Source organism: Colletotrichum godetiae (assembly GCF_030913485.1).
Source record: "Colletotrichum godetiae strain CBS 193.32 chromosome Unknown BDP55scaffold_1, whole genome shotgun sequence".
In the NCBI taxonomy this organism is placed as follows: domain Eukaryota; kingdom Fungi; phylum Ascomycota; class Sordariomycetes; order Glomerellales; family Glomerellaceae; genus Colletotrichum; species Colletotrichum godetiae.
The window spans coordinates 712,373-739,544 of NW_026851249.1; the positions used below are offsets into that span (position 1 = coordinate 712,373).

General features: G+C 54.2%; 7 protein-coding genes across 7 annotated transcripts; 5 read left to right on the top strand and 2 right to left on the bottom strand.

Annotated features, from left to right (window-relative positions):
* Positions 1–266: 266 nt before the first annotated feature.
* Positions 267–2,537, top strand: BDP55DRAFT_625301 (uncharacterized protein; the record flags this gene model as incomplete). Its single annotated transcript, XM_060571455.1, has 1 exon — positions 267–2,537. The coding sequence occupies one exon, from the start codon at positions 267–269 to the stop codon at positions 2,535–2,537; it is 2,271 nt and encodes a 756-aa protein (XP_060436801.1).
* A 5,605-nt stretch (positions 2,538–8,142) lies between these two features.
* On the bottom strand, positions 8,143–8,790 carry BDP55DRAFT_640293 (uncharacterized protein). Its single transcript, XM_060573327.1, has one exon. The coding sequence runs from the start codon at positions 8,617–8,619 to the stop codon at positions 8,305–8,307; it is 315 nt and encodes a 104-aa protein (XP_060436802.1). The 5' UTR covers positions 8,620–8,790; the 3' UTR covers positions 8,143–8,304.
* Positions 8,791–10,356: 1,566 nt separating this feature from the next.
* On the top strand, positions 10,357–11,780 carry BDP55DRAFT_722312 (putative casein kinase I; the record flags this gene model as incomplete). The annotated part of the gene is made up of 4 exons (XM_060578586.1): positions 10,357–10,368; positions 10,519–11,080; positions 11,146–11,695; positions 11,771–11,780. The coding sequence occupies 4 exons, from the start codon at positions 10,357–10,359 to the stop codon at positions 11,778–11,780; spliced, it is 1,134 nt and encodes a 377-aa protein (XP_060436803.1).
* A 1,817-nt stretch (positions 11,781–13,597) lies between these two features.
* BDP55DRAFT_640310 (endonuclease/Exonuclease/phosphatase) lies at positions 13,598–15,664 on the top strand. The gene is made up of 2 exons (XM_060573328.1): positions 13,598–14,249; positions 14,320–15,664. The coding sequence occupies exons 1-2, from the start codon at positions 14,068–14,070 to the stop codon at positions 15,656–15,658; spliced, it is 1,521 nt and encodes a 506-aa protein (XP_060436804.1). The 5' UTR covers positions 13,598–14,067; the 3' UTR covers positions 15,659–15,664.
* Positions 15,665–18,004: 2,340 nt separating this feature from the next.
* On the bottom strand, positions 18,005–19,384 carry BDP55DRAFT_625304 (uncharacterized protein; the record flags this gene model as incomplete). The annotated part of the gene is made up of 3 exons (XM_060571456.1): positions 18,005–18,652; positions 18,688–19,234; positions 19,323–19,384. The coding sequence occupies 3 exons, from the start codon at positions 19,382–19,384 to the stop codon at positions 18,005–18,007; spliced, it is 1,257 nt and encodes a 418-aa protein (XP_060436805.1).
* A 964-nt stretch (positions 19,385–20,348) lies between these two features.
* On the top strand, positions 20,349–21,666 carry BDP55DRAFT_538015 (camp-dependent protein kinase catalytic subunit; the record flags this gene model as incomplete). Its single annotated transcript, XM_060567900.1, has 3 exons — positions 20,349–20,541; positions 20,638–21,271; positions 21,339–21,666. The coding sequence occupies 3 exons, from the start codon at positions 20,349–20,351 to the stop codon at positions 21,664–21,666; spliced, it is 1,155 nt and encodes a 384-aa protein (XP_060436806.1).
* A 1,997-nt stretch (positions 21,667–23,663) lies between these two features.
* BDP55DRAFT_722315 (TBC domain-containing protein) lies at positions 23,664–27,120 on the top strand (the record flags this gene model as incomplete). Its single annotated transcript, XM_060578587.1, has 2 exons — positions 23,664–24,086; positions 24,181–27,120. 2 exons carry the CDS (start codon positions 23,664–23,666, stop codon positions 27,118–27,120), a joined length of 3,363 nt encoding a protein of 1,120 aa, XP_060436807.1.
* Between the last annotated feature and the right edge of the window lie 52 nt (positions 27,121–27,172).

The following is a 27,172-nucleotide window of genomic DNA, read 5'->3' on the forward strand; positions in this document are numbered from 1 at the left end:
GAATCCAAGCACCAGCAATCATCAGAAGCTAGGCCGAGAAGAGTAGAGGGCGCTGCGGCTGTGTGTGTGTGTGTGTGTAAGGTGATCTGTAAGGCTAAAAAATAAACCTTGGCCCTTCTCCCAACCATCTCTCATTCCTTCTTTCTCACTTTCTTCCTATTCGATCCTTCGTTCCCAGCACAAGCAAGAAAGCAGACGGAGAGGAAAGCGTGGCAGGAGGAAACTCACGAGGGAGCAGCGACAGCATCACAGACAACATCACCTTCATGAGACTGCAGAAGCAGCAGCGCCGGGCAAGTCCAGACGCGACAATGGGCACCGGCCAAGGGAAACGACCACCTCCGAATCAGCAGCAGCAGCAGCAGCAGCAACATCAAGAGCAGCAGCGGGCGCATTCGCCTTACCCGCCGCAGCAGCGCTACTACGTCCAACAACCACAACCACAGTCACAACCACAGTCGCAACCACAACCTCAATATCAGCAGCAGTTCCAACCATACCAACCGCCGCAACAACAACAATACTACAACCCTCCCAAACAGCCTCAATACGCCTCGAGGCCTACCTCTCCGAACCCGCCTCATCGCAAGCAACCCCAGCCGCAGCAAAGGCAGCAGTACCCCGCACAGCAGCAGTTCCTCGCCGAGCTAGAAGTCCCAATCTCAGCCCCGAGACCATCTTCACCATCGACGTCATCACCCAACACTACCACAGCCGCACCGGTGCCGAGTGCCGGAACAGCCCAGCATGGCCCCATTGCCTACGAGATGCCTACCGACGACGCCGTCGTAGCCAAACCCGCGAACCAGATCCATAGGAAGCCACACAGGATAGCCTCTGCGGCTTCCGTCACCGCATCCTCATCAACGTCACCGCCTCCTGCATCTCCTACCGCAGCCGCAGCTGGAACCAAACGCGAAGACTCGGTCCAACCAAAGGACGAAGAGAAGGCCCAGCCGCCACCGCCGTCGCAGCCACCGCTCATCCAGGCAAACCCATGGGGGTTCTTTCTGGAAGATGACCTCCCCTCGCCGAGCAAGGAAGACGCTCCACCAGAGGTCCAGAAGCTATCAGTGCAGCCGTTGCGCATCGTCAAGACCGGTTCTACTGAAGAGTCTACTGGTCAGGGGAGCAGACCCTCGAGCAGTACCGCGGAAGATGTGACGCCAAAGCCGTTGCAAATTGCAGCAGCAGTGCCGACAAGGCGGGACAGTCCTGATACGGCCCAGCTCACACCGGCACCACTCAAGCTCGCTCGGCCGCAGTCCCCGGCTGTACAGCAACGTCCCTCTCGGACCCCGAGCCCGGCCATCACTGCCGCTCCGGCCCCTGAGGCACCCCAGCTTCCGTATCCGGCCGAAGGTCCGTCCATCCCCACGCCGGACTCGCACCCTCAGCACCAGTCAGCAGCACAGCCGGGGGCTCCGACGACGCTCCCCTTTGGCATTCGTCCCGCTGGCTCCCCGCCGCCTGTATCCCCTTCCTATGCGCCATCGCGTCTCTCGCCAGCGCCATCGGGCACTTCAGCACCGCAACAGCAACAACCGCAAAACCATCCTCAACCGACTCACACCCAAACCGCCCCTGTGTCTCCAGTCTTCGTCCAGGCTGCTCTGCCACCAACCCTCCCTGTGAGCTCCTACTTCCCCCAGCAGCCCTCCTACGTCAAGAAGGAAACCACCTCGCCCAATCTCTCGGCCCACCACAACCCAGTAGCCTCGACATCGAGACCGTCAACATCACAAGGAATTTCGCAGGCCTCCCAGCAATCACCGGCCCAGCCCTATGCCTCCCCTCCGCCTTCTTACACTCAGGCAATGTCCCAAATGCACCTATCGAACACCTCACCGCCGCCCACACAGACACAATGGCTCCCTCCACCGCCACCTCCGCAAGGCCTATCACCAAACCCGACCGGCGTTCCGCTGCCCCTGAGCCCACCACCGACGCAATACCCTTGGTCTCCCAACAATGTCGGTCCCCAATCTGCTCCTCTTCAACAGCAGTTCACGGGCTACAACATGCCGCCCCCCATCCCCCAGCCAACCTATGTCAACGGGACTCAAAACTTCCAACCGCAGCCGACGCAGACACCGCCGCCCCTTCCGCCTCGCAACTCCCCGCCCGTGCCGGGTACGCCGCACTCGGGCTTCGGTGCGCTCACACCCTTCGGCGGACCTCCTCCTCCGACCCGGCTAAACTACCAAGCCCCGCCACCCAAATCTGAATCGCGCCTCTTCAGCAGCGCCACGGCGCGAAAGCTACTCACCAAGACGACCGAGCTCGTGGACCAGACCATCACGCCTTATCTCCAGGACAACAAGTACTACCGCCCGCCCTATAACTGGTATCAGAACCAGAATCCCCAGAACCAGAATCAGAACCCTCAGAACCTGAACCAGAACTACCACAACCACAACCAAAACCAGAACAATCAGTACCCGCCCCGGCCGCAAACGGCAGCGGGATATCCGGCCCAGCAGCAGCAGTACTACTCGCAGCAGCAGCAGAGCTACGCCCCTTCTCAGCGTGTGTAACCTCGCCTTGGGTGTTCCTTCGTTGGCTACGAGACTGACAAACATGTAGCAACATACGCGAATTCCCAGTCACCACAGCAGAGCCAGGGGGTCACTCGTCCATCCTGAGAGTCCTGAAAGGAGTTTCTTATAAGAAAACAATAGCTGAACAAGGCGAGAAATTGCCCAACACTGCCAATTCCACATCAACACGAGCGAGATATGCAACATTTACTGCTACAGAGCTGCTAGAGCAATCACATCCGTCCCGAATTCGCTATGGTGGAAAATGTGGAAAGCCAACACACGACATGCCGATGATGTAGCTACGTCTCGTAGGAGTTCTTTGCCCTTCCCAGGGAGAAAGATGGAACGCTCCACAGAAGACGAGTTGTTCACAGACAGGGCGCAGCGATGAAGTTGTAGCCGCCGGATGGTTGTCAATGTTCAGACACAAAACTCTACGCCGGTGGAGCGTGACCGTTGGACCGAGCGAGACGCGCGCTTCCGTGGAGTGACGTCGAACTCACCAGGGTGTCGGCGTAAGCCACGCAACGCGACTCAGGATCTGACGCGACAAGTTGCGTCCAAAGCAAAAATTGTTTTGGGTTCTGTCCTGGCTGTGGGCGGCCGAGGAAATACAAATTCGATGTATTAATGTACCTTGCGGTCTGCTGGGGTCCATCTAGTGTATCGTAGATGATGGCTATCATGATGGCTGCAAATTCCATTTGACTGGAGGGACATATACTGAGTATATCACAACTATCAAGCATCATCTGCAACAATGAACGATGTTTCTGTGATGCAAGTCTGTAAGAGATAATCTGCCGCTCAGCAGATCCTAGGTTTCTATTTCTCCTACTACCACTGTCACTACTGCTACTTCTTTCGCCATCAGTCTCACTATTGACATCTTTTCCAACATGTTCTCTGAGTGATTTGAACGATACATCTAAAGAATCCAAGTGAGATAGTAGTAAGGATATCAATAATAAGGATGATTATGATAAAAATAGTAAAGGAAACATAGGTAAAGGGCCTATCTGCTAGTCGGTCAATTATTCTGTCACCGGTCGCAAGGATATAATGCCCGAAGGAATCGAATATCCATTGGGATCGAATTTCGAAAGGATTGGAATTCCTACCCTCTCTCTGAGTTGCGCACATGAATAGGAAAAGGAGGCCCATCAAGAGGATTAATACCAAAGACCCTGGCATGATGTCATCGATAACACCCCGAAGATCAGTAAAGAATGACACGATCCCTTTTAATCAGCGATAGCAACTCAAACTTTCGTACCTTTTTTGTAAGTCAGCGAGCCGCGCCAGTTCACGCGGTCCCGATATGCAGGGCCCAAGGCTGAGGTAGGGCCATCCCGGGCAGAACCGAGGTCCTTGGGAAAGTATCCAAGAAAATCATGGAAGCGGCCTCAATTAAAAGTTCGACGTTGGAATCGGGGTGGGTTTGGTTCCTTCCATAGCACCCGTGCATGCCGTGCAAACTATGCCAAGGCCATCGGGTAATCCCTCATCAGTCGGTGCCCGACGAAAAAGAGGGCAAAATGGAAACTCTCTTTTCTCTTCCTCCGTATCGCGTGGCCGTAGAGTTCATCTCAAGTTTCGAGGCGAGGGTACGGATATGATCCGTGTCAAGGTGGGCTTGACCCGAGTCAGTACGTTAGTAGGTCACCGGCAGATGATCTGGCAGATGATCAACCTCATATTTGCTGCCTTCTTTTTTCCGGAAGAGGTCACCGAAAAACACGTTACCCCGGCATGCGGCGATGTGGGATGTCGTCGTCGTTGAGAAATGAAATGGGCGCCGCAAGGGTTCCCGCGGAGCAAAAAGGAAGAAAGTTGACTGTTGAACAGAGTCGGGTGCCGGCGAAGGGAAATGGCAACCTCGGTGTCCATTGTAGCCGGCCTGAGCCGGCTTAGGACCCCCGGCCATGCTCACGTTGACCCCATCTTCCCGGTGATCCGGAAGGGTGGGCAGAGGCGTTCATGGCTTTGTGATGCGGCCCGGAGCTTAGGGGGGGATGGTCTGACGGCGTTTCAAGGCCCATACACCGGGCATGGGATGTGACTGGACCACACTGTGGACGTGGTAGACACCGGAAATCCAGAGGCAGCTTCAGGAGGCCGCTTCGGCGCTTGTCTTTGTTCAGAGTGCCGCCGTGAGTGCTTCGCGCGTCAGCCACCGCAGCGCAATGCACTTCGGCCATGGCCCTGTGTTGTCAGGTTTTCTCTGCCCCGTTCTCGCGAATCAGTAGGTATTCAGACTGAGATTGCCGTACCATGTCAGGAGCTATTCTGTTACCAAGCTCGGTGACATGCAGCCGCAGAGATCTTGTGACCTTAGGGTTCCAGTCGAATGGCTGGAAGCAGGCAAGATCAGGCAACTCGCACACGCTCAGTGAGGACAGCGCCAAGCGCCTCCCAGAGCCATTGGAACCAAGGGGCGGGCAGACCAGGCGATCGAAGGGCGGTGATGTGATGGAGGGCGTGAGGGCCCATTGATGTCGTCCAAGCTACGGGTGGATTGGCAGATGCGGGAAACCCGAGAGTGATCGGCACTGGCCAGAAGCCCATCGGCCTTTGCTCTTGAAGGGTGTTCTTCCACAGTAAGCCCTCGATTGCTTGGCTCTGCGGGGGTCTTGGAAGCATCGGCAACAGTGTGCTCATGGTTGGTCAAGTAATACGCAAATACGCAACAGCCTCTTTTAGCCTCGATATCTCACCTTCAAACCGTTTTGGTGAGACGTACTCCGTACGTCAATTCCGAAAGGCGGTTGACTGGTGACGAGTGCAGATCCATATCTCAAAGCCATGCTGGACAATGGAATTGACATGCCAAACACTAGGCTCTCTTTCCTGCAGAATCCTGCTGTCTTGCCGTTGGTTGGTGCCAGACCCCGGAATTAGAAGCTCTGCTGACGTTGGAATCCGAATGACAAGTTCTGGGAAGAAGTAAAAACATTGATCTCTCGGCCGGGACCAGTCTAGATTTCGGTAGTCTGGGCATCTCCGTCGTCCCAACTAGCCCAAAGGACAAAGCGAAGGGAACGCCCGTTGGCCTGTGGAAGAACGAGTGACATTCCTGAGCCGATACTACGGGGACGGTGCGAGGGACCGTCTCCTGCTTCGAGACGTGCGTGCGGCCTAATGTATCAAATTGTAGCCAGGGCGCACCATAGCGCCGCTAACGGCGGTGAGCTTCCAGAATTCCAATCCACCATTTGCCGCTTCTCGAACGTCTCTAATTTAGGATGTCAATATGCAAGTCACTGGAGCTGCCTTCCGGGGTTTGAGGCACGCTTACTCACAACTGACAGCCGAGAAGATATGGGGAGAGGCATTTAATTGCGTTTCCGCGGCCTCCTAAGCTCGTTTATGCCGATTATCGCACTGCACCTATTCAAGGCTAACAAAGCGCGGGTGTCGTTACTGCCACAAAGCCGTAGCTCACTCACAAATGTTGGTGAACGACAACTCGCCATCAGAGAATCATGCTGGCGGACGGCGGCTCAAGTTGATTGCCAAACGGACATGGCACCTCAGCCAGCATTCATGATGGGATAGGCCATCCTCAATTGTCTACTCTGTAAGTATCTTCTGGCCATGGCAAGCACTCGCGAGGCACCAGTCCCGTCGGGAGGCAGGGTAAGTAGGGTCGGGGATAGAGCCCAATTGCTCGGAGAGAAAGTGAACAAGAACTAGGGATCGTTGTCCAAGGGTTGGTGCCCAACTCCGACACAGTTGGCCAAATAGCGGACGGTTCGGACGTCTGAGTCGCGAGCTGAGGGCAAAATCCATATTTTGGCTGCCACTCAGGGCCAAAAAATATTGATCAGCAGACAGCGATGCCAGAAAATGCTGGCTTGTTTGCTCAAATTGCTCTGCATCCAGGGCCTTTGAAGGTTGACCTGCTCGTTATTCGGGCCCGATCGAAAGACCTGGGACAAGAGTGACGTGGGCGACGTCGAATAGCTTCCATGGCGTTTGACCCCATCCAACGCCACAGAGCGCTCCTCTAGCGCACGGCGCATCTGAAAGGCGGCAACGCCAGAGATGAGATGCTGTCCACGATGGGCGGTTACATTGCAGGCCATTCCTTTTCTTTTGTGCATCGTAGTCTGTAGACGAGGGGGTGGAGGGTCCGAGGAAGACTTCCCTTTTTACCGCCCCTTGCGGGAGATCCTTTGCTGTTTTAAGGAGAGATGGCCAAGGGGGCCTCTGGGTATCGGAATATAATATCTCGGATGTCAGCAGCGACATCCGACAGGTCGTTGTTGCATGACGAAGAAGGTGGTATTGTGCTGACTCTGGTATGCCTCCGAGCTGATGATAATGCCATCTAAAGGTACTTGCTTAATCTGGTCATTTTCACCTTTGCATTGTAAATTTGTAATGTCGACTTGAGGCTGGAGGGGTTAGCCCCTGTAGAGTACTGAAAATAGGCATCTCGATCTTGCAGCGTTGGTGCCCTCAACCGTCCGATTTATGACTGGTCTCCTGACCGATAGTCTGGAGTTATTTTTCCTGGTGGGTTCGAGCGTCGTGATCTCGTTGCGGGGGAGAGGACTAAGAGCGGTGAGGCTCTCGCTGGTTGATGATTAGCGCATCCTACTCTTGTGGGAGCAGTGTCACCTGAGGGATTAGTAGGAGTTGCTGGTAAATGCGGCAATGTCGAATTACGAGGGGTTGATATTGGTCCAGGACCTATATGCCGACTACGATTGAGATTGACATGACAAAGGCCTTGGGATTGCAGATTGGTGAAGTTCAGATTGATGCTGACACGCAAATGGCAAGTCGAGTCGATTCAGTCGAGAAGTCAAGGTTGACTTGCAAGGGCGTACGCCCGAAATCTCTAGCTCCTTGCGGTCCGTCGTAGGAACTTCAAGGCATTGCTTCAGGAGGGGGGTTCAAGCAAGGATCCTGAAGATGTGGTGGTTCGCGCTCTGCATGTACCCGCAGCCGTAGCCCGGCGACAAATGGGTCTTGGTCGGCTGCAGGTAATTTTCCACGTTGGAGCTGATTGCAGTTTGGCATGTTATCTCGAAGGAAGCCACTTGGTTCCATGGTGGGTATCGGGTTGCGATGACGAAAGCCCTGGCTATCTTGGGAATGCTGAAGAAGAACCGGTGCCGGACATGTTCTGCAATTCTGAAAGCTGTTCCGCGGCAGTGTCTCCATAGCAAAGAGCGTTGAGGTCGGAGATCAGCAGGTTTTTTCTTTGAGGAAAAATTCAGAGAGTATCTGTTCGGTGGGTTGAGTGGTCGATTCAGGGTCCTTGCCGCCGTCATGGTGTCGCCCCTCTCGCATCATTCCGTGTCATTGAAAGGGCCCATTGAGCGTGTTCAACTCGCGCTCGTTCGGTACGGAGTAACTTACAGAGTACGAAGTAGTCTGCCAGTGCAAGCTCGTCTTCCGAAAGCAGTGATTTGAGACAGGGTTCCTGGGTATTGTCGAGAAGGGTTGGGGGCGGCGGTAGCGGTTTTCAGGCTTCGAAATTTCCCCTTTGGAGCGGTGGAACGTTGGGCGGGTGGACCGTGGGACTCCAGGTCGGGCTGGCGAGGTGCGAGGGGAGGGGCCTACATGTCTCGACCAGGTATTTCCCCGTCGTTGTCCAGTTACCCGGCGGAGAGAGGTTCATTGCATTGAATTGCATGGCCAATGCGGTGTTCCAATTTCAAGATGGGCTCAAGATGAGGATGAGCCGGTGCTTGGCCAGGCCACAGATCAGCCTATGCGTACGGTACGGTACGGTACGGAGTACAGATTACTTTGGGCTCGGTTGACCGGCCAGGATGTGACGAGTGTCGCAATTGTAGTGGTTGAGCCTCCGCGGCTGTGTTTGTAGCATTGTGTCGGTATGCCGGTATGCCTTGGTAAAGACGTTTGGGTGAAGCTGTGCCTTGGTGAAGTCACACTTGGCTCGCTTTCTTTGCCGGTAGTTCTTTATCTGGGGTGATGCGAGAAGTGAGGTGAGGTGAGCTGAAGTGACCGGGGCATGGCATCTGCGACAAGCGCGGAAGCACGGGAGCTCAGGAGGCTGGCTGAGGCCATAGACCGGCTTGGATATCGGAACCGGCATCTGTAGGCAAATAGATGCTTCGTGATGGCGGTCGAGCCGGGTAGAGAGCTCGAATGTTGCTGTCGATGAATGGTTCAATAGACAATACGAATAGTCTACCACAGCAGGGTACCTTGGCTGACGTTATTGATGAAAGACAGGGTTACCTTATGGCTTATGGTGTCCGAGGTAGGTTAAGGTAGGCGGGATGTCGCCAGGTAGGTTGAGGGCGGGTGGACGGCTGGACGGGTAGCCACGAACCACCAAGTTGGCACCAGAGAGGCTTCCTTCCAGGTGCTGTATGAGTATCGGGTTGCTGCCGTCTCGTCAAGCATAAAGTACGGAGTAATAGGTACTATTAGGTGCCTTATGTAATGCCGTGTGGGAGACACCCGGGGATGGAAGGAAGGCCACCTGAAGTCAGGTAGAAGAGAAGTATTCGGACCTTGGGCTGGAGGGAAAGAGCATGGAGAGGGTACGTGCAACTCTCGGCAAATTTGGCGTGCATGGGTATGTACCTGCCACCGGAACTCTGACGAAGAAGATACTTCTCAGGCTGCCCAAGATAGGTACTTAGGTTGGAAGACACCGACCTACGTTAGGTACCTTCCCCTTACCTCAGGCCGTCTCCTTGGGGCCTTCTCTTTCCTTGGTTCTATTCTCCCCCTCCCCCTCCCCCGTCCAGTCTCCGTGTCCCATTCAGCTCCCAGCGCCTGTCCGCCCCAGTGAGGTGGTCCGCCGCCCGCTGCCCGCCGCCAGCCCTCCTGCGCCCTTTGCAACTCAGTGCTTGGGAAGGAAGTACTCCGTGGAGAGCGGGAGAGCCTGCCGCCTGAGGTGAGGGAAGGTCCATTTGCCTTGTCGCCTCCACTTTTGGGCTCCCATCCCATTAAGGTACCCTCCTCCCATCCTCTCTCGCTCCCTCCTTCCTGCCTTACTCTTCCTTTCTTCACCCCACGATCTCTTTTGCGAGCCACTTGATTGCCAAAGGCTTCTTGCCCGAACAGCACATCGTCACTGTCCCCTTCACTTTGGACACGGCTTTGGCATTTGGAGATTAAGGTACGCATACATATTCCCCTTCCATCACCATCAATTACAAATTATCCTCGACCGGCCCCCATCAATCTATCCGCCTCTCTGTCCATCAAGGCTTCGAAGAGAGCCCATACTGACCCCGTCCACCTCTTTCGTCACACAGGTATCCGTACCTTCAAACCATCACACACACACACACACAACCTCGCAGAGCCATCGACTCTTTCCTCCCCGCCGACAATACATACGCACAAACTCTCGACAGGTGAGCCACTTTTGTTCCTTATTAGCTATGTTTCCTCAACCTTCAATTACCTGGAACCTCAATCCATCGACAATCGTTGCATCCTCACACTGCACCCCTCTCGCTCTGCCTGGGGTTCACTCTTCGTCCGTTTTGCCCAGCCTAGCCTCGGGCTGACCGTGGGTTCTGGCGGTGGATCCGAGCTTTGCCTCATTCCATCCTCTCTCCCAAGGCCTCGACCAACTCTATCCACTCTGCAACCTTCCCACCTCTCTCGGTTCACACAACGTCCTCGCCTGCATCCACTGCCCTAGCGACACAGTTCAAAGGCTTCTTCTGTCTCATGCATCAATACTAATCTTTTACTTCTATCCAGCCCATCGCTTCGCTGTCGATAAAATTTTGACTCGTCCATCGACACCCAACCCACCAAACCAAAATCTGCATCCGAAAGGTGCAGAGTCCGCACACCAGTCAAGATGACCACAATGGTAAGCGAATAGTCGGGGGGACGGCTTCTTTCGACTTGGGATACAGGCTTGCCAGGAGCTACACATGCCCTAGCTCAAAGCGCCCAATGTGTCGACTGAACCGCTCTGTACCAATTGTCATCATTGCACATGGCTAATGAACCATGACAGGATCTTCGTGTCGGTAACAAGTACCGCATCGGTCGCAAGATCGGTTCTGGTTCCTTCGGTGATATCTACCTCGGCACCAACATCATCTCCGGTGAGGAGATCGCCATCAAGCTCGAGAGCGTCAAGGCCAAGCACCCCCAACTTGAGTATGAGGCCAGAGTCTACAAGTCCCTGGCTGGCGGTGTCGGTATTCCCTTTGTCCGTTGGTTCGGTACAGAGTGCGACTACAACGCCATGGTCCTCGATCTCCTCGGGCCCAGTTTGGAAGATCTCTTCAACTTTTGCAACCGCAAATTCTCCCTCAAGACCGTGCTGCTTCTCGCCGATCAGCTGATCTCCCGCATCGAGTACATCCACGCCAAGTCTTTCATTCACCGTGATATCAAGCCCGACAACTTCCTCATGGGTATTGGTAAGCGTGGCAACCAGGTCAACGTTATTGACTTTGGTTTGGCCAAGAAGTACCGTGACCCCAAGACGCACTTCCACATCCCTTACAGAGAGAACAAGAACCTTACCGGAACCGCCCGCTATGCCTCCATCAACACCCACTTGGGTGTCGGTATGTTATATTTCCACGCACTCGGCCCCGTCCCATTTCCCTCGTGGCCACTGACAACTCCGCAGAGCAATCTCGCCGTGACGACATGGAGTCCCTGGGCTACGTCATGCTCTACTTTTGCCGTGGATCTCTTCCCTGGCAGGGACTTAAGGCTGCTACCAAGAAGCAGAAATACGATCGCATCATGGAGAAGAAGATGACTACCCCGACCGAGGTCCTTTGCCGTGGCTTCCCCAACGAGTTCGCCATCTACCTCAACTACACCCGATCCCTCCGATTCGACGACAAGCCCGATTACAGCTACCTCCGCAAGATCTTCCGTGATCTCTTCGTCCGCGAGGGCTTCCAGTACGATTACGTCTTCGACTGGACCGTCTACAAGTACCAGAAGAATGCTCAGGCAATTGCTCAGGCTGCAGGAGCCACTCAGGAGGAGGATGAAAAGGCGCGGGCATCTCGCACGAACGCCGCTACTGCTGGTCAGCCGACCCCTCAGTCTGGCGCTAATAAGCCTAACGCCCTTCCCAGCTCGCGCCGCAAAGTGATTGAACGAGGATCTGGTGCTGGTGTAAACACCCCAGATACCAACCGTGCCGTCGGTGGAAGTGACAGGATGTAAGTAAAGCCGCCCAAGCAGCTCATCGACCGCTGGCTGTTGAACCCGTTGCTGACAAACACATGCTGACCTAGTGGACGATGATCTAGTTTGCGCTCGGCTACGAAGGGCGCAAGTCCAGCATATGGTTCAAGTTCCTTTCTGCCGAATTGATCCTCGACGGCGGTAAATCACATGCTTTCTGTCCAACACGTTGGAGTATGACCAGACCGGCTTACCGGCTTCATTCCTTCCGTGGCATGGCTCCCAGACATCACGATTGGTACGGGTTCTGCTCACCAGCAGGGTCTTTTGATGATACGCCTTGCCACGCGAACTGGTCGCATTCTCCTTACGCTTTCTCAACTTCGTTCTTCGACATATTTGGGTTGATTTCACGAATGACTCGATTCTTCATAACAGGACACTCGATTTCACAGACGCCCCGGTAGATCTTGCTGCCGAAGCTCTATGGTTCGATATCCATGGTAGGAAGAACTCGAACGGCACTTCCGGTACCTCAAGTTTGCGAGGCACCGTCGTCGGGCCGCCCCGCGAGACATTCCCCCCACCCCCAACTTGAGTGCCCTGGTCTTAGTACCTTGCACCTGGTCGATGCGTTGGAGCTGCGTTTACCGACGGACTTTTCTTTTTTCTTCTGTTCTATTTCTCCTACTTTTCCTTCGGTTATGCGCATTACGAGTTGATTTTTCATTCGAGGCTTCGCACTTGGTCAATCACGCGTCGAGGCCCGCTTCTGGGGAGGTAGTTAAAGCGAGAGGGGTCGACAACAAGAGAGAAACTTTTGCGAGATATCGGCCCTGCCGACACTGTCTGACAACATCACGACTCTTGTCAAGTCCGCAAAGACAGAAATCAGCAAGGGAACAACGGTTGCAAAGCTAATGAGGAAGAGCGCACCATCTTTTCTTTGACTTTTGGTTCGGTTTGGTTGGTTGGGAATTCGTTACTCCGACATTACACGAGGGGGAAATCAGGGCTGGTGACTAGTCGCCAAAACTGGTTCCTGGCAACTATTATGGGCTCTAGGGGATGGTCTAGCAAAGCTCTGGGACATCGACAACGTCTACATGGCTGCCTTGGCAGTCAACGGAAATTGTTGTCCTCAGGGCACTGTTGGACTCTCAACACTGCGCCTCCATCATCCGCGGGCTTTTACCGGCCTGGCAAGCTTGTATATGGTGGAGGCGGAGCACGAGTAGCTGTGGGCATGTCGATAGGCAGCGGAACCAACCAAAATACGCATGGTAGCTTTTCAATTTAACATTGTTGCGCGAATTTCGTCACCCGGAGCTTGTGAACTCGGCGGCGCAGCTGTCAGAAGAATACTGCAACAGTCACAGACTCACAGTCGTCGTATCCTATCGCCGCACAGCCTTGACTCTCATGCCTAAAGAGGCATGCTGTCTGAACAACATAGCCGTGGATATTTTCTAGAGTTTGGTGTGAAATGGTGTCGAAGTCATGAGACTGGGTTGCATAGCGGGTCAGGTGCGTCGTCGCTTGACTCCGTTTGGCAGGGCACGTATAACAGCTGACTGCATGAAACGCCAGAAGCCATACCGAATGGATGTCGTCAGGTACGAAGTATATCCGCACACATATGTTCGAATCATCGCGGCATATTCTTATCGTACTCAGTAAGATCTTGCATCACGATAAAACCTTAGCATCCTACACGAAAATTTGCAAAGGTAGCTGGAAAACCGAAGGGATGGGGACTTTCTTAGGTGAGTACACGGCGATTATTAGAATGTCGGGAGTGTCAGGGATGTCCCCCGAACTTGAAGATTCCTCAACCCCCCTTCAACTTCATAATCATCACTTTCTAGTTTGCACATGAAGTTGGCTTTGGCATTTGACAGCCTCTCATTGTGAGATTTTGGCAAGAACCAAGCTTGGAAGCGGGGCAGTTAGTGTGAGGTGAGCTTGTCTCGTTCTGATCAATGCCATTTGAAAGCTACTGGGCAGCTACCGGGCAGCTAGCGTGTGGCTGAGTGAGTGTTGACCGCATTTGCAACCACCCAACTAACACTTCTCAGGCGATCCTGCCAAACCATCTTGATGAGGACGGACAAGGACAACGTCAAGTCCTAACGTCGCGTGTGCTCTTTCCAACTCCGTAGTCTCCTCCTACATCTACTTCCTGAGCTCCTCTTATTCTTCTACATCTTCTCCTCCAAAAAATTTCTCAGTTCACTATTCTCCCTCATTACTCTAGCTCACAGTATCGATTGAGGCAACATTCTAACGAAGAGGAGGGGTAGAGAGCTGACTAACAAGGTAGACCAGTGACCTCCTCTAGCCGAGTAATCCCAGCACACCAAACTCGAGAATCGTCATCGGCGGCTATTACCTCCGACAGCTTTCAATGGCGACCCTTGTCGACGTCAACTCCACCGCACCCGCCGACAAGATGGCTCCCTCAACGCTTGACCTGTTCATGTTGACGTTCAATTGTGCCAAGAACTTCATCGATACTCACGTCTTTGCGACAAATCTCCACACAGCTTTCAAGCAGAGCGCCGCTCCCCTCCCAGAGGTTGTGGTCTTGTGAGTTGCGGTGGCCCCTCCCCTCGTGTGAATGATCTTGCAACAACGCTGACTAGAAATCTTCTCCCAGCTCCTTGCAAGAGTTCGCGCCGTTATCTTATTCCTTCATCGGCGGCTACTTCCTTAGCCCGTATCTCACGCGCTTCGAAGAAGCTCTCAACCTCGCTGCCACCAGATACACCAACGAACCCTCCTCGAGTACCGATAGTCACGATGAGGCGGACGACGAAACGATACTGGTTAAGCCTACCGCTCCTACCCCTGTGCGACCTTATACCCTGATCCGGACTCGCAATGTCGGTATGACCGCCATTATGCTCTTTGCGCGGAACCCCGAATCAATTTTGCGCGTGCAAGAGGCGGAGGTCGGCTTCGGCGCCGCAGAAATGGGCAACAAGGGCGCTGTGGCACTAAGGGTCTTATACGAGGGCACAACGGGCGATGGTGGGAAGAAGGAGACGGAGCTCACTTTCGTGGCTACCCATCTCGCAGCAATGGAATGGAATCTGCCTAGGCGAAATGCCAACTGGGCAACCATCATGCGTGGCCTGACATTCGAGAATCCGGAAGACATCCTGCACCCGAAGAAGAACAAGCCTAATACCCCTACACAGGGAGAGGGCCAAACCGACGGTGCCAGGGATGAAGCAGTGCACCTCTTGCACGACGAGCATCACGCACAAACGCTCGCTCTTCAGGAAAGGCTACAGGAGATATCTGTGTTCAAGCCAAGCTCCCATCTTTTTGTCGGCGGCGACCTCAACTATCGCATCTCAACGACGAGTCCGCCGCCAATGGCAACGTTTCCCAGTCTCGACCCCGATAGCGAACACCATTACTCCCGCTTCTTCCCCTTGGACCAACTCACGAGAGAACGCCAGGCGGGACGCACTTTGCACGGCATGAGTGAGGCAGAAGTCAAATTTCCCCCGACGTACAAGTACAATGTCCTGCCCACAGACAACACCCGCCTGAAAGTTGATGGTGTGGAGGATGTGCCTTGGGTGTTTGCGCCTCATCGATACCCCAGCTGGACGGATCGCATCTTGTACTTGGATGTCCCGTCGTGGGTCAAGGCCAAGCCCCAAAAGGTCGATGTCAAGACCTACGATGCCATGCCTGTGGTCCGCAGCTCAGATCACAGAGCCGTGTACATCAGAGCTGCAGTTCCCCTTCTCACTAAGAAGGAGCTAGCCCGATCATCGACAGAAGCTTCGACATCCAATGTGGTGGATCCTCGTCTCGTTCTCCCCGTAGCCATCGATCCCGAGGCCTGGGAACGACGTGCGGCAGCAAGGCGGAAGGAAGTCCTCGCTGGCTGGAGCATGTTCCTGTGGTCTACTAAGCAGGGGGCGATGATACTAGCCACACTGTTGGCCATCGGTGCAGGCATATGGTGGCTGACTTGAGCTGAGAGCTATTGGGCCAGCATGAAGGGAGGCGATTCGTAGTGGAGCTTGGAGATATACCCTGGCCTTGTTTGTCGTTTGGAGCTTCATGTACGTACACGAAAAGACGAAGGACGGGGACGGCTCCCAGCGATGGCGGGGTTGAAGGACCGCGAGCGATCTTATTTAGAGCGGAAGCATTAGTTACAACGCATCATGAACCTGAATATACTTAGATCTAATTAAGATTCTGGTTCTCGTATCGCAACAGCATTCATAATCTTTTGATTATCATTCGGTCTCAGTGGCTCAGCCTCAATAACTTATCCTTACAACAACAAGACCCTGAGCCAATGAGACCAAGTTAAAGGGTCAGCTCTTCTCGCTCACTATTGCGAAGTAACTATACCTCCAACTCAAGAAAGGACAGCGGGACCAAGGCATATCCGACTGACACGAGGAGCGAGTCAAAGTGTTTCCGACAGAATGGACAGAACGGGCTCGTCTTCGTCAGCGGCGTCGTGGCGTTATACGGGACTGGGGGGTTGGGGTTTCCCCAAGGCTACCGGGACCCGGGTCGAAGACCGGGACTTGAGATGGTGGCTGCAAGGGTTATCCCGAGACGAGTAAACGCCCACTCTTTGGGAGGGCAGCTGGAGGCGAGGGTTCTTTTGTTCAAGAAAGAGGAACGATGAGAAAACAAAGGACAAAAAAGACAGAAAGGGGCCCCGAGTTCCGGCCCGGGTCCGGGTCCTCCGTTTGCATTTCCGTATTGAAATATGGATAGGAAGTGAGGAACTCCTCCCGAGCATGGATGGATGTTGCTCTTGCCAGTCTTCCCTTTCTGAGCCGCGCGTCTCCGGAGAAGCCCACATCCAAAGACCGTATCCGTTGAAGAAGAACACGGACTGGCGCTGAAGGCTACTTTGGTCAAGACTACCCAGCCTAGAATTCAGGCTGTGAGGTTTGGGTCAACAGTGTCCCAGCTTGGCATCTCGTAAGTCGTGACAAATTTCTTCACGATGCATTTCTGTCTGTTGATTCAGTATGGCGTTGCATTCGCATTCGGCGGTTCAGCCGGAACTCTGCCAAGAGAGACACTGCGTGGCAGAGTGCACATAAGATCGCCAGAGGTTTTAATATTGTGCTTGAAATCCACTCGGGCTCCGAAGTAAAGACCTTGAAAGCCGGAGTACGCACGGAGTCGGGCCTCAAAATAGGTGAGGCTTCTCAACAAGACGTGAGGTTCGTTTGGACAACATATAAAGCGTTAGTTGATCCAACCAATCGCCGGATCAGGACGTGAGACCGAAGGCCCTAATCGAGCGTGATGGGAACTCATCTCAGCCTTACGCCTACACCGACCGTCAAAGGACTTTTCGAAACGCACTAGATTGCTGCAGACAATCGAAATCTGGCGTGCGACGAACGCCGCGATCCTCGGAAGCGAACGGGGGGGTTTCCACCTCAACAATGAACATCTTCATCTCTGCATTTGGGGCTGGAAATTGGTGCACATTTTAGTGACTACCGGCCGGGCGACCTGGGAATCCGGAAGAAATTTTCAATGAGAAGGAAACAGCGGTTCATTGGGGGCTGAAGTGACATAACTGTCGGGCCTTTGCCGCACTCAGGCATGGGCGCGACTCATGTAAAGGACGTAAAGGAAGCAAGACCCAGGCCAAGCCGCATGGCGCTGACGAAGGGCTGATGGAGGATCTTAGTGATGCGTTTCTGGTTGACTGGTTGTCGGCATACCAAGGTTTCGTAGTCCCCGTAATTGCCATTTTTGACATGTTGCCGGACAAACTCTCTGGGGATTGTTTTCAGGGTATAATTCTTTTCTTTTAAGCTCGGCCATGACGAGATATTGAGATCTAGTAGAGGTTGTTGCATTGCTGAGCATGGCAGAGCGGCTATGCTTCCCCGTGCGGTGGACAGTACGCGGTTGACTTGCCAGGCCATGGTAGATACGGCTCGGATTGCGAAGCCGAAAAGCATGGCGTACCGGATGTTCGTTGGAAAAGAGTCATTGAGCGAGAGGTGTGGGCGAGAGGTGGGATGAGATCGAGACGTTGCGTCATAGCCGCCGATAAGAGTCGCTTGCATGCAAGGTGTATCACTGATCAGGCCCTTTCCCTCCCCGCGGGACCGGATTCCGCATGGCCTGGGCGAGATCTGACTGACGAAGAGGCGGCCCTGTGTGAAACTGAATGTCTTGGATGCGATGAAAGCCTCGGGGGAGCAGCAACGGTTGTTGATGCAACAGCAACACCTCGATCAGCCGTAGTCCAGGCACATGCTCCGTACAGTAAGACTGTCTCTGTCAGTTGGTGTTAGGTCTTCTTTTTTGCCTTTACCGTCTTTTCATCGGCCTTCAAACGTCCGGAGCCCCGTCAGAGCCACTTTTCTTTCGCGCTGGCAGCCACATTTGCTACGCCACGGTGGTATGGTGAGGAAGACAGAGCATGATACCACCGCCGCCGCTTGTTTGTGGCCGATGGAACGCCGTAAATGCGCTACCAAAGAACCGGGAGCACGGAGACCGACCAAATACGGAAGATTATACGGCAAAGCTAGGTCGTGTCTGAGTCCGGGAGACTGTCCGCTGCGATACGGGCTTTGAATTAGAGCGGTGGGCATGATGGATGTCTCCTCGTTGCCTCGGAAGGCCCTATATCTGACATTGGCCAAAAGGCCCCTGAAGGCTAGAGAAGCATATAATCCACAGTCTCGGGGCGTAGCAGGGCTTCGGAGATTTACTCGGCTGTGGAAGTCAGGGTGTCTGTTCGTGAAAGATATCGGATTGAGAGCAGTCTTATGGATAGCTGGGCTGATATCAGCAAATCCGAGTGCAGATGGCCAACAGGGGGCGGCGGAGCTTTCTTGGTCTGGGGCTGACGGGGTGAGGACTGTAGGAGACTCGAGAATCGACAGCGAGAAAGTGAGACTGGCGGGCGAGATTTCAATATGATGAACAAAGCGAGATAGGTAGGTATCCGTAGATGGTCGGTGCTGGTAACGAATGTTGCAGAAAGAGGTGAACGGACCAGCAAGAAAGGGGGCCACGGGGCGGGTAACCCGTAATACTGCCGTGATGCGAGCTGAGTGCCAGAGCCCAAAGCTGAAGCGGTGCCATGTGGGGGGGTGACGGACAGCCTCCGTAGCTGACGGTCCCAGGCGGATGTTCCAGACGGAATGGAATGGTCGTGGCGATGTGTAGGGGGACCACGCGAGGAGTCGAGGAAGATGGTACTGTGTAGAGACGAAGAAGTAGCAGAAGCAGCAGAGGAGTGCGAGTGTGACCGAGGCGGGCCGAGTCGAGACATGGGCAGAGGAGTTACCGGATTTCCACCGGGTGGACAGTAGGCTATTCCCAAAGAGGAAAGACCATGTCGGTGGTTCCGCTGGATTACACGCCGCACCCGCTGCAAAGCTGCAAAGTCGAGACTTGTTTCTCCATCGACTCTACCGCAGTATCTGGGCGGGTGGCTAACATAGTTAGGTAGCGTACCTACGAATGATAGTCGTGGATTGGGATTGGACGGGCTGTAAGAGAGAGCGAGAAAGGCGGCAAAGATGCCCGTCAAAGTGCAGCTGTCGGTGAGGTTACAAGTGCAGGTTGAAGGAGCGACCGCCCCATCCGCACAATGCAAGTACCCATCCACACGGCCTTTCTACTTACCTAGGTTCCATAGGTTGTCCACGCGGTGAGGTGAGTGAGGGCAGGAGGTACTCGGGATACATCTTGCCTCATTTTGGGTAGTGGTGTCTAGGGTGAGAAAGAGGTATCACGAGGTATCGCGGTTGCAAAGTGGGAAGGAGTGAAAGTGGGCGGCGTGGGAGGGTACCCCCGTGTTGTCGGGTAGCAAAGAAGGCAAGAACCCACGCCTCTTGCCTGCCCATAACGTGGTGTTCCACGTCCCATCCCGGCAATCACAACCCAAGAGGCTAGCGGTCCCAGCAAGCAACAATTGGGAAGCAGCAACCCTCCCCCTCCTTCCTGGCCCTGCCCCATAAATGCTCCTACCGTATGTAGCTGTCTATTCTGCTGCCTTTCGTCATTGCCACAGCCATTTCGTCTGAAGGTTTTCCCTCTCTCTGAAAGTGAAAGCTGAGAGGCCCCAGAAGTCACCACCAACAAGAAGGAAGAGAAGCGCTCTCCTTCCACCGCATACCTGACCGATCCAGATACAGACACAGAACACCGACGGAGAGAAAGAACGGTATCATACATTACCCTCGCTTATATCAGACGCCGCGAACTATTCTTCGTTTTATTCGCGTTCGCAGTACCTAGTCAGCTGTCCCAGAGGGAGAAACGGTGCCTCCCGCCAGCTCCAGTTCTACAGCTCCGAACCACACATATCGATCCCCAGTCCTGGGCCTAGACCCAGCACCAGACGAAGCCTCGATCCGAACCGAACCCCTTTCCACCACCACAACTCTTTCCCATTGACCACTTACGAGACGCAACGAACACCACCTACCTCTTTCCCTCTGTCACTCATCTTCCAAAACCAAACCCACGACGGCTGGTCTACCTTGGCCTGTCTCCAACCGACTGGATCAGCATTTTGGGCCGTGATGGTGACGATCGACGTGCTGTCCAGTTGAACGATATCCATACCAAACAACTTCTCCTACTCGAACAGAACTCACCCTACTCTCTATGACGGGAATATCGGTCATCAACAAAAAACTACATGATATGGCGGCTACCGTTGCGCATGCGAGTCCCCTGTCGAATCAGGTTGGCGGGGGTTTATCCAAGATGATGGGCGGAGGCAACAGCAGTAATGGCCATGCTCAGGCGCAACAGCATTCCGATGCTGGAGCTGGACCTATCGCAAGTCGGATGTTGACCCCTCAGGATTTTCGCGTCGTAAGAACGCTTGGAACTGGTTCGTTTGCGCCCTATTTCCGTCCCGGTGTCTCTCTGCACCTACTTACTTTTGTCTCGGAAACCCGTTTGCTAATCTTGGACTACCGCCTTGCAGGAACATTTGCACGAGTGTGTCTTGTGCGCCCAGCGAATGCGACTGAAGAGGAGCGCGACACCGTTTTCGCGTTGAAAATCCTGCGGAAGACAGAGGTTATCAAGCTTAAACAGATCGACCACGTCCGTCACGAACGTTCAATTCTCGGCGATGTTGCCGGCCACCCCTTTATCACGAATCTTATCTCGTCCTTCGCCGATCGCGATCACTTGTATATGCTGCTGGACTATGTTCCTGGTGGCGAGCTTTTCAGCTATTTGCGCAAGTTTCGGCGCTTCGAGGAGGAGACGGCGCGCTTCTACGCCGCAGAGATTGTTCTCGTGCTGGAGTATCTGCACGAGCAACAGGGTCGCGTCGCCTATCGTGACCTCAAGCCCGAAAACCTTCTACTGGATGGCGAGGGCCATATCAAGCTGGTTGACTTTGGCTTCGCAAAGAGGCTGAGCAATAGCTCGGGTCAGCCCATCGAGACTTACACCCTCTGCGGCACTCCCGAATACCTCGCTCCGGAAGTGATCCATAACAAGGGTCACACGACAGCTGTGGACTGGTGGGCACTGGGCATTTTGATTTACGAGTTCCTGACGGGATACCCGCCATTCTGGCACCAGAACCCCATTGAGATCTACAAGCAGTGAGTTACTCCGCGGCCGGTAGGCCCCAGCTGTGGCTTCGCAGCAGCTACTAACAAAATGTTGCAGAATCGTCGAGAAGCCCGTCATGTTCCCGCATGACCCGCCAGTATCAGCCGAAGCTCAAGATCTGATCAGATCCTTTTGCACTGTAGACCGATCCCGACGACTAGGAAATGTCAGCGGGGGAGCGGCCAAGGTCAAAGAACACCCATTCTTCCGAGGGGTCAACTGGGAAGACATGTACCACCGACGAGTACGTGGCCCCATCATCCCGCCAATTCGATACCCTGGCGATGCGCAATGCTTCGACATCTACCCCGAGGACGACGGCAAGAGGGAAGCGTACACGGACGACATGGTCCAGAAATACGACCACTACTTCAAAGATTTTTGACGCAAGCTTTGTCAACCTTTTCGACCCGTCATTGTATGAATCATGCGTTCGGAGTTGGTCTTTACTCGGGGGAGTTGGCCTCTGTAATTCTTTCATGTGTTTTTTTTTATGATACTCCAACCTGTAATTGTACTGAATGTGAAATTGGTAGCGAGGGTCACGAGAGTGAGCGGCCCTTTCAGCGGCACTCCAGAGGCAGAGCTCGGACAAGGGGGGAGAGCTTTTGGGCTTTGGTCTGGACTTTATGTGTGAGGGAAATTCTGCTGGTCAAACCCTGGATAGGCATTGCTTGCGTTGTTTTGTTGATCCCATTTCACACGGGTATTTGAAGGCGTTAGGTTACGGTTGAAGGATTAGCCTACCTGCACCAGGGGCGATTCAGGAATTCAGGAACCTTGTATTTCGGAGGTAAGAGATACTCCGATCAAGGAATAGAAGACATATCTCGTCACTGTACAAGACACTGCGGTCATGCTACCGGCTGTTGTCTCTTCTAGTTGCCCCAGTGTCATAGCTACTTATGCGAGCGAGCTGCTATGCCTACTGGAAAGAAGCAAGTCAAGAGACAAAAGCAAATCGCAAGATGCTGCTGGTTGACCGGGTTGTCAAAGCGCCCCGTGAGCAGCGACTACAAGTAGATTGCTTGCCATGACAGCACGGGGGAGTGTCTCAGCTCCTTGAGAAGCTAACCGAGTTGGGCATGACACATGCTCGTGGGTTGTCACTCTGGTGATGGGCCAATCTCACGTCACCTGGACCAGGCGATGCGTTCCCTTGTTCTCAAACTCATCTCACTTCCATTGTGACTTACTGATGTGAAGCTGCGGGCACTTCTTATTTTTTTGCCCAAAGAATAGTGCCCGAGGGCCGATGAGGCTCCTTTTCAGCTGATGGAGGGAAGTGACATCATACGCACTTGATCTGAAGAGTTGACCAAACTGGAATGTGGAAGGTGGGAAAAAATGCCATCGTATTCGTCCTGCGGAAAAGCTAGTGAGCTAGAGTAGATCAAGGGGTTCCGAACCAAAGTGCGCATGATAGGTAGGTAAGTATGACCTCTGGTTGAGTAAGGGGGGGGGGGGGGGGGGGGGGGGGGGGGGGGGGAGGGAGCAGGAGATGAGAATGAGACTGACAAGGGAGGTGGAGCGCGGTGACCTAAGAATGGCCGGCGCAGGCGGGTTGCGAATAAGGTGCAGAGGGGTTAGGTACCCCTCTGCAGGGGACTGCCGGGCTGCGAACCGCCCACTATGAGGTGCCTCCCGTGCAGTCCGATTAGGGGTAGCCATCGTCTCTTGCCTTGCCTTGCCTTGCCTTGCCTTACCTTACCTTAGATAGCGATAGTGATAGTGACTGAGGACCCCGACTGCCGTTCACAAGCACCTAAAGTGCCCAGCTAGTAGGAACCTGGAAGTAATAGGAGGTGGGAAGTGTGAGGTGTGAGTGGTGCACCTCAGGTGGGCTGCCATGGCTGCAGGTCACTAGCAGTTCAGGTAGGGCAGACTGGCTCAGCAAAGGTAGGGTGGGTACGTACCGTGACCCTCGAGGCATGGACGGATGGAATCCTTGGCGGGAAACCTCCAACTATCCACTCCATTGCATTCAGCTCCAGTCCTAACCTCTGGCGCGCAGCTGCTTGCTTACCTTACTGCTTCTCTCCCGATCAAATCATCCAACGAAATCCTACTCTCCAGACTCTTTCCCACTACCGAATCGAACACTGCCTTTCAGTACTGAGACGTACTGATGCTTCAAGAACCATCTTCTCACTTGCTGTGACGCCAAAACATCCCTTCACTCCTTTGGCAGCCAGCACTCCGTTTTGGGCTCGAACCCCCCTCACCCTTCTAGGTCTGCGAGCCTCCGACCAAGACCCGACCTTACCTTACCTCACGCATCCCGCGAATCTTTATCTATCCGGCCCAAGCCGAGCCCTTCGATCCGCGGCCCCCTTTATATACCACTCCCCGACATGACCAGCTGAGTGCAACAGCTTCAGGATGTTCACTCTATCCAGCCTCGTGCAGAAGGCACAGCAGTTGGTCGACCCGACCCAGGGACTGAACCTGACCAACTCCGACAAGAACCCATCCAAGTCGTCGCTGTTCCAGAACCAGTTCCGTCTCCCCAGTACTCAGACGCCGCTGTACGAGATCAATGCCGAATTGACCATCCCGCCCGCCAATGCCACCTATGGAGGCAAGGACCACGATCGAGGCTACCACTATGCTGGCAAGCTACACCTGTCCGAAGGCTACATGTGCTTCTCCACGACCCCCTCAAGTTTCGTCCAGGGCGCCAGCACTTCAACAAGCTCTGCCTTTACTGGCCAAACACACGGCGGAGGCCCCAGCGGAAACGGCTTCACCTTTCCCCTCTGCGCCATCAGAAGGGTAGAGAGGCTGAACAGCCAGACCTTCCAGGTACGTTGCTCCAAACCCCGGGTCGTGACATTGACAGCAGTCCGTGCTCTATCCCCCGCAAGGCCATGAACTGACATGCTACTCTACCACGTAGTTTGCCTTGGCGATTACCACCTGGAATGGCATCAACCAGCAAGAGAAGAAGGACAAGGACAAGGAACCCGCCCCCGACAAGGACAAGGACAAGAAGGATGTTCGGGAACAAAGGATCACGATACATCTTGCCGGTACCCGCCAGGGCTGCGAGCGCTTCTGCGATGGTCTGAAGAAGGGACTGAGGGCCGGCGTCGGGAATGTTGGCAAGTACAAAAACGTTACCGGCGAGTGCTATTCCGAGTACCTACTCCGCTCCGACGACAAGAAGAATGCGAGCCCGCCCGACGCTGGCCTGGGCATGCTCTTCCGCTACCCTGGAGACCCTAAGAAGCTCCGCGACAGGGCCAAGATGCGTCTCTGGGCCGAGTACCTGCGCGACAATGGACGAAACATGACGCTTATCCGCCAGCCGACCTTCCACAAGCTCATCCGCGTTGGTCTGCCTAATCGACTGAGAGGTGAGACTTGGGAGTTGACGTCCGGATCGATCTACCTCCGACTCGAGCACCCGACACTGTATGCCGAAACCTTGGCCAAATATGAGGGCCAAGAGTCTCTCGCTATCGACGAGATCGAAAAGGACCTAAATCGAAGCTTGCCAGAGTATCCTGGCTTCCAAAGCGAAGAGGGCATCGGCCGTCTCCGCCGTGTGCTTACAGCCTACAGCTGGGTGAACCCTGACGTCGGGTACTGCCAGGCAATGAACATTGTCGTTGCGGCATTGCTCATCTACATGTCCGAGACGCAGGCATTCTTCTTGCTGTCTTCCATGTGCGACAGGCTAGTACCAGGATACTACTCTACGACAATGTACGGAACTCTGTTGGACCAAAAAGTCTTTGAATCACTTGTTGAGAAGACAATGCCTATTCTATGGGAACATCTGGTGAAGAGCGATGTCCAGCTTTCGGTCGTGTCATTGCCTTGGTTCCTGTCACTATACATCAACTCGATGCCACTGGTTTTCGCTTTCCGAGTTCTGGACGTCTTCTTCGTTGAGGGACCGAAAGTCCTGTTCCAAATAGGACTCGCCATCTTGAGGATCAACGGCGAGGAGCTTCTGGATGCCACAGACGACGGCGCCTTCATCTCCGTTCTCAAGGGCTATTTTGCTCGTCTCGATGAGTCGGCACACCCAAAGTCGGAGAACCCAAAGCTGCGTGCCGTAACCAAGTTCCAAGAGTTGATGGTGGTAGCGTTCAAAGAATTCTCAGGCATCACCCACAGCAGCATCACGGACCTGCGGTTGAAGAACAAGGATGCCGTGCTTAGCAACATTGAGAGTTTTGCAAAGAGAACAGCCCTTCGAAATTTGGGCCCCGACAGCAAGCTCCTTGCCGCAGAGGAGCTGGGCGCTTTATACGATCGCTTCTATACAATTTTGTACGAGAGACAACAACGAGAAAGCATTATTCAGCAGGAGAAGCAGCGTCGTGCGAAGAACGCACGGCCTAGAGCGCGGGATGTGTTTGAACCCAACGACGAACACGTCGAAAAGGGGCGAGTGGCCCTCGGTGCTAGCACCAGCCTGATGGATTACGATGCATTTAGAGAATTCCTCGCCAACATGGCAAAGTGGGCGATGTCCGACTCACCTACTACACCTCGCCGCGACACATTCGCCGATAAGGATAGGAACGCCTACACAAGCCGTCGTCAAAATAATGGTTTCCTTTCCCCATGGGGCTCGGGCCCAGAACCTGCCGACCACGAATTCATGCAGCAACTGTTCAAAAAATGGGATGTCAGCGGTGCCGGTGTGTTGACCCTGGCTGATGTAGTGTCAGGGTTTGCCAGAATCAAAGGCAAGAAGGACATTATGGGAACGATTACGTATTTCTTTGAACTTTACGACGACGATGGCGATGGCAAGGTTGACCGTGAGGGTATCTTGCGCATCTCTGAAGCGCTTCTCTTCCTATCCAGAAGAGGACTCGAGGGCTCATTAAGCCCGAGTGCCTCTACGCTCACGCTCAGCACGCCGACTGGCCAGGGCAGCGAGCCAAGCTTACCTGGTATCTCGACCAACGAAAGATTCTTGGGTAGTGTCAGCGCATTTATCAGAAGATGCTTTGAATATGCCGACCCGGACCACCCCAACAACAAAATCCACGAAGAAGAGGAGCCGAAATCTACGGAGAATAGCGAGGCATTTGCCATTGGCGACGATGAGGATGAAGAAGACCTTCTTGCCATGGATTCGCCTCCAGGTAGTCCAAGCAAGGCAAAGAAGTCGTCGTCCGAGTCACCATCATCACCAGCTGAAGAGAAAACTTCTGCCGCCGGGCAATCACAGCGACGTGTCTCAAAGGCGCAGTCAGAAGCGGCCAATGCTGCTTTGGACCCTGCGAACCCGCTACACATGACGCTCCCAACGTTCCGCATGGTTGTTCTCGCTGATGAACTTCTCGAGCAATTTTTCGAGTCATCTTTCCCCACCTCATTCCACCTCATCGAGGGTCTACCAACAGTGTCGACACCCACGTCGACCCTTACTACCTTTTCCAGTCTCAACTTCGGACGTGCACCCGTCGCAGCTCTCAATCCTGCAGCACAAGGGGCGACCCGTGGCCTACGCGGTGTGTTGGACAACATCGTCACGGATGGAATGCGTGTGGCTGCAGAAGTCCGTCGGAGGATGGAGGAGGCTCAAAAGGAGTTGGAAAAGAACGCTGTGCCTGGGCAACAAAGAGACGTCGAAGATGAAGAGGACGATGCGGACATTGGAGTCGAAATCGGCATCAGAAAAGGCACGGCCAGCGGAAGCGCGGATATCGAGAGACGGAGTGTACGGAGTGAAGACCGTGACCTTCTCGACGGGGCAGACGCCGAGGCTGGTGCCAACAATGGTAGCAGCAAGGAAGGACAGCTGGTGGACATTGAGCCCACAAACCGGAGCGAGACGAATGCCAAGGGTGTTGTTGAATTTGAGGGCTGATCGACGTTTCTACGCATGCAGGTAAGCACGCAAGAACCACGGCTTGTGTGAT

Coding starts and splice junctions, on each gene's coding strand:
- BDP55DRAFT_640310 (XM_060573328.1), top strand. CDS start 14,068: ATGGCGACCCTTGTCGACGTCAACTCCACCGCACCCGCCGACAAGATG. Junction 14,250..14,319: donor CTCCCAGAGGTTGTGGTCTT/GTGAGTTGCGGT, acceptor ATCTTCTCCCAG/CTCCTTGCAAGAGTTCGCGC.
- BDP55DRAFT_640293 (XM_060573327.1), bottom strand. CDS start 8,619: ATGCCGGTTCCGATATCCAAGCCGGTCTATGGCCTCAGCCAGCCTCCT.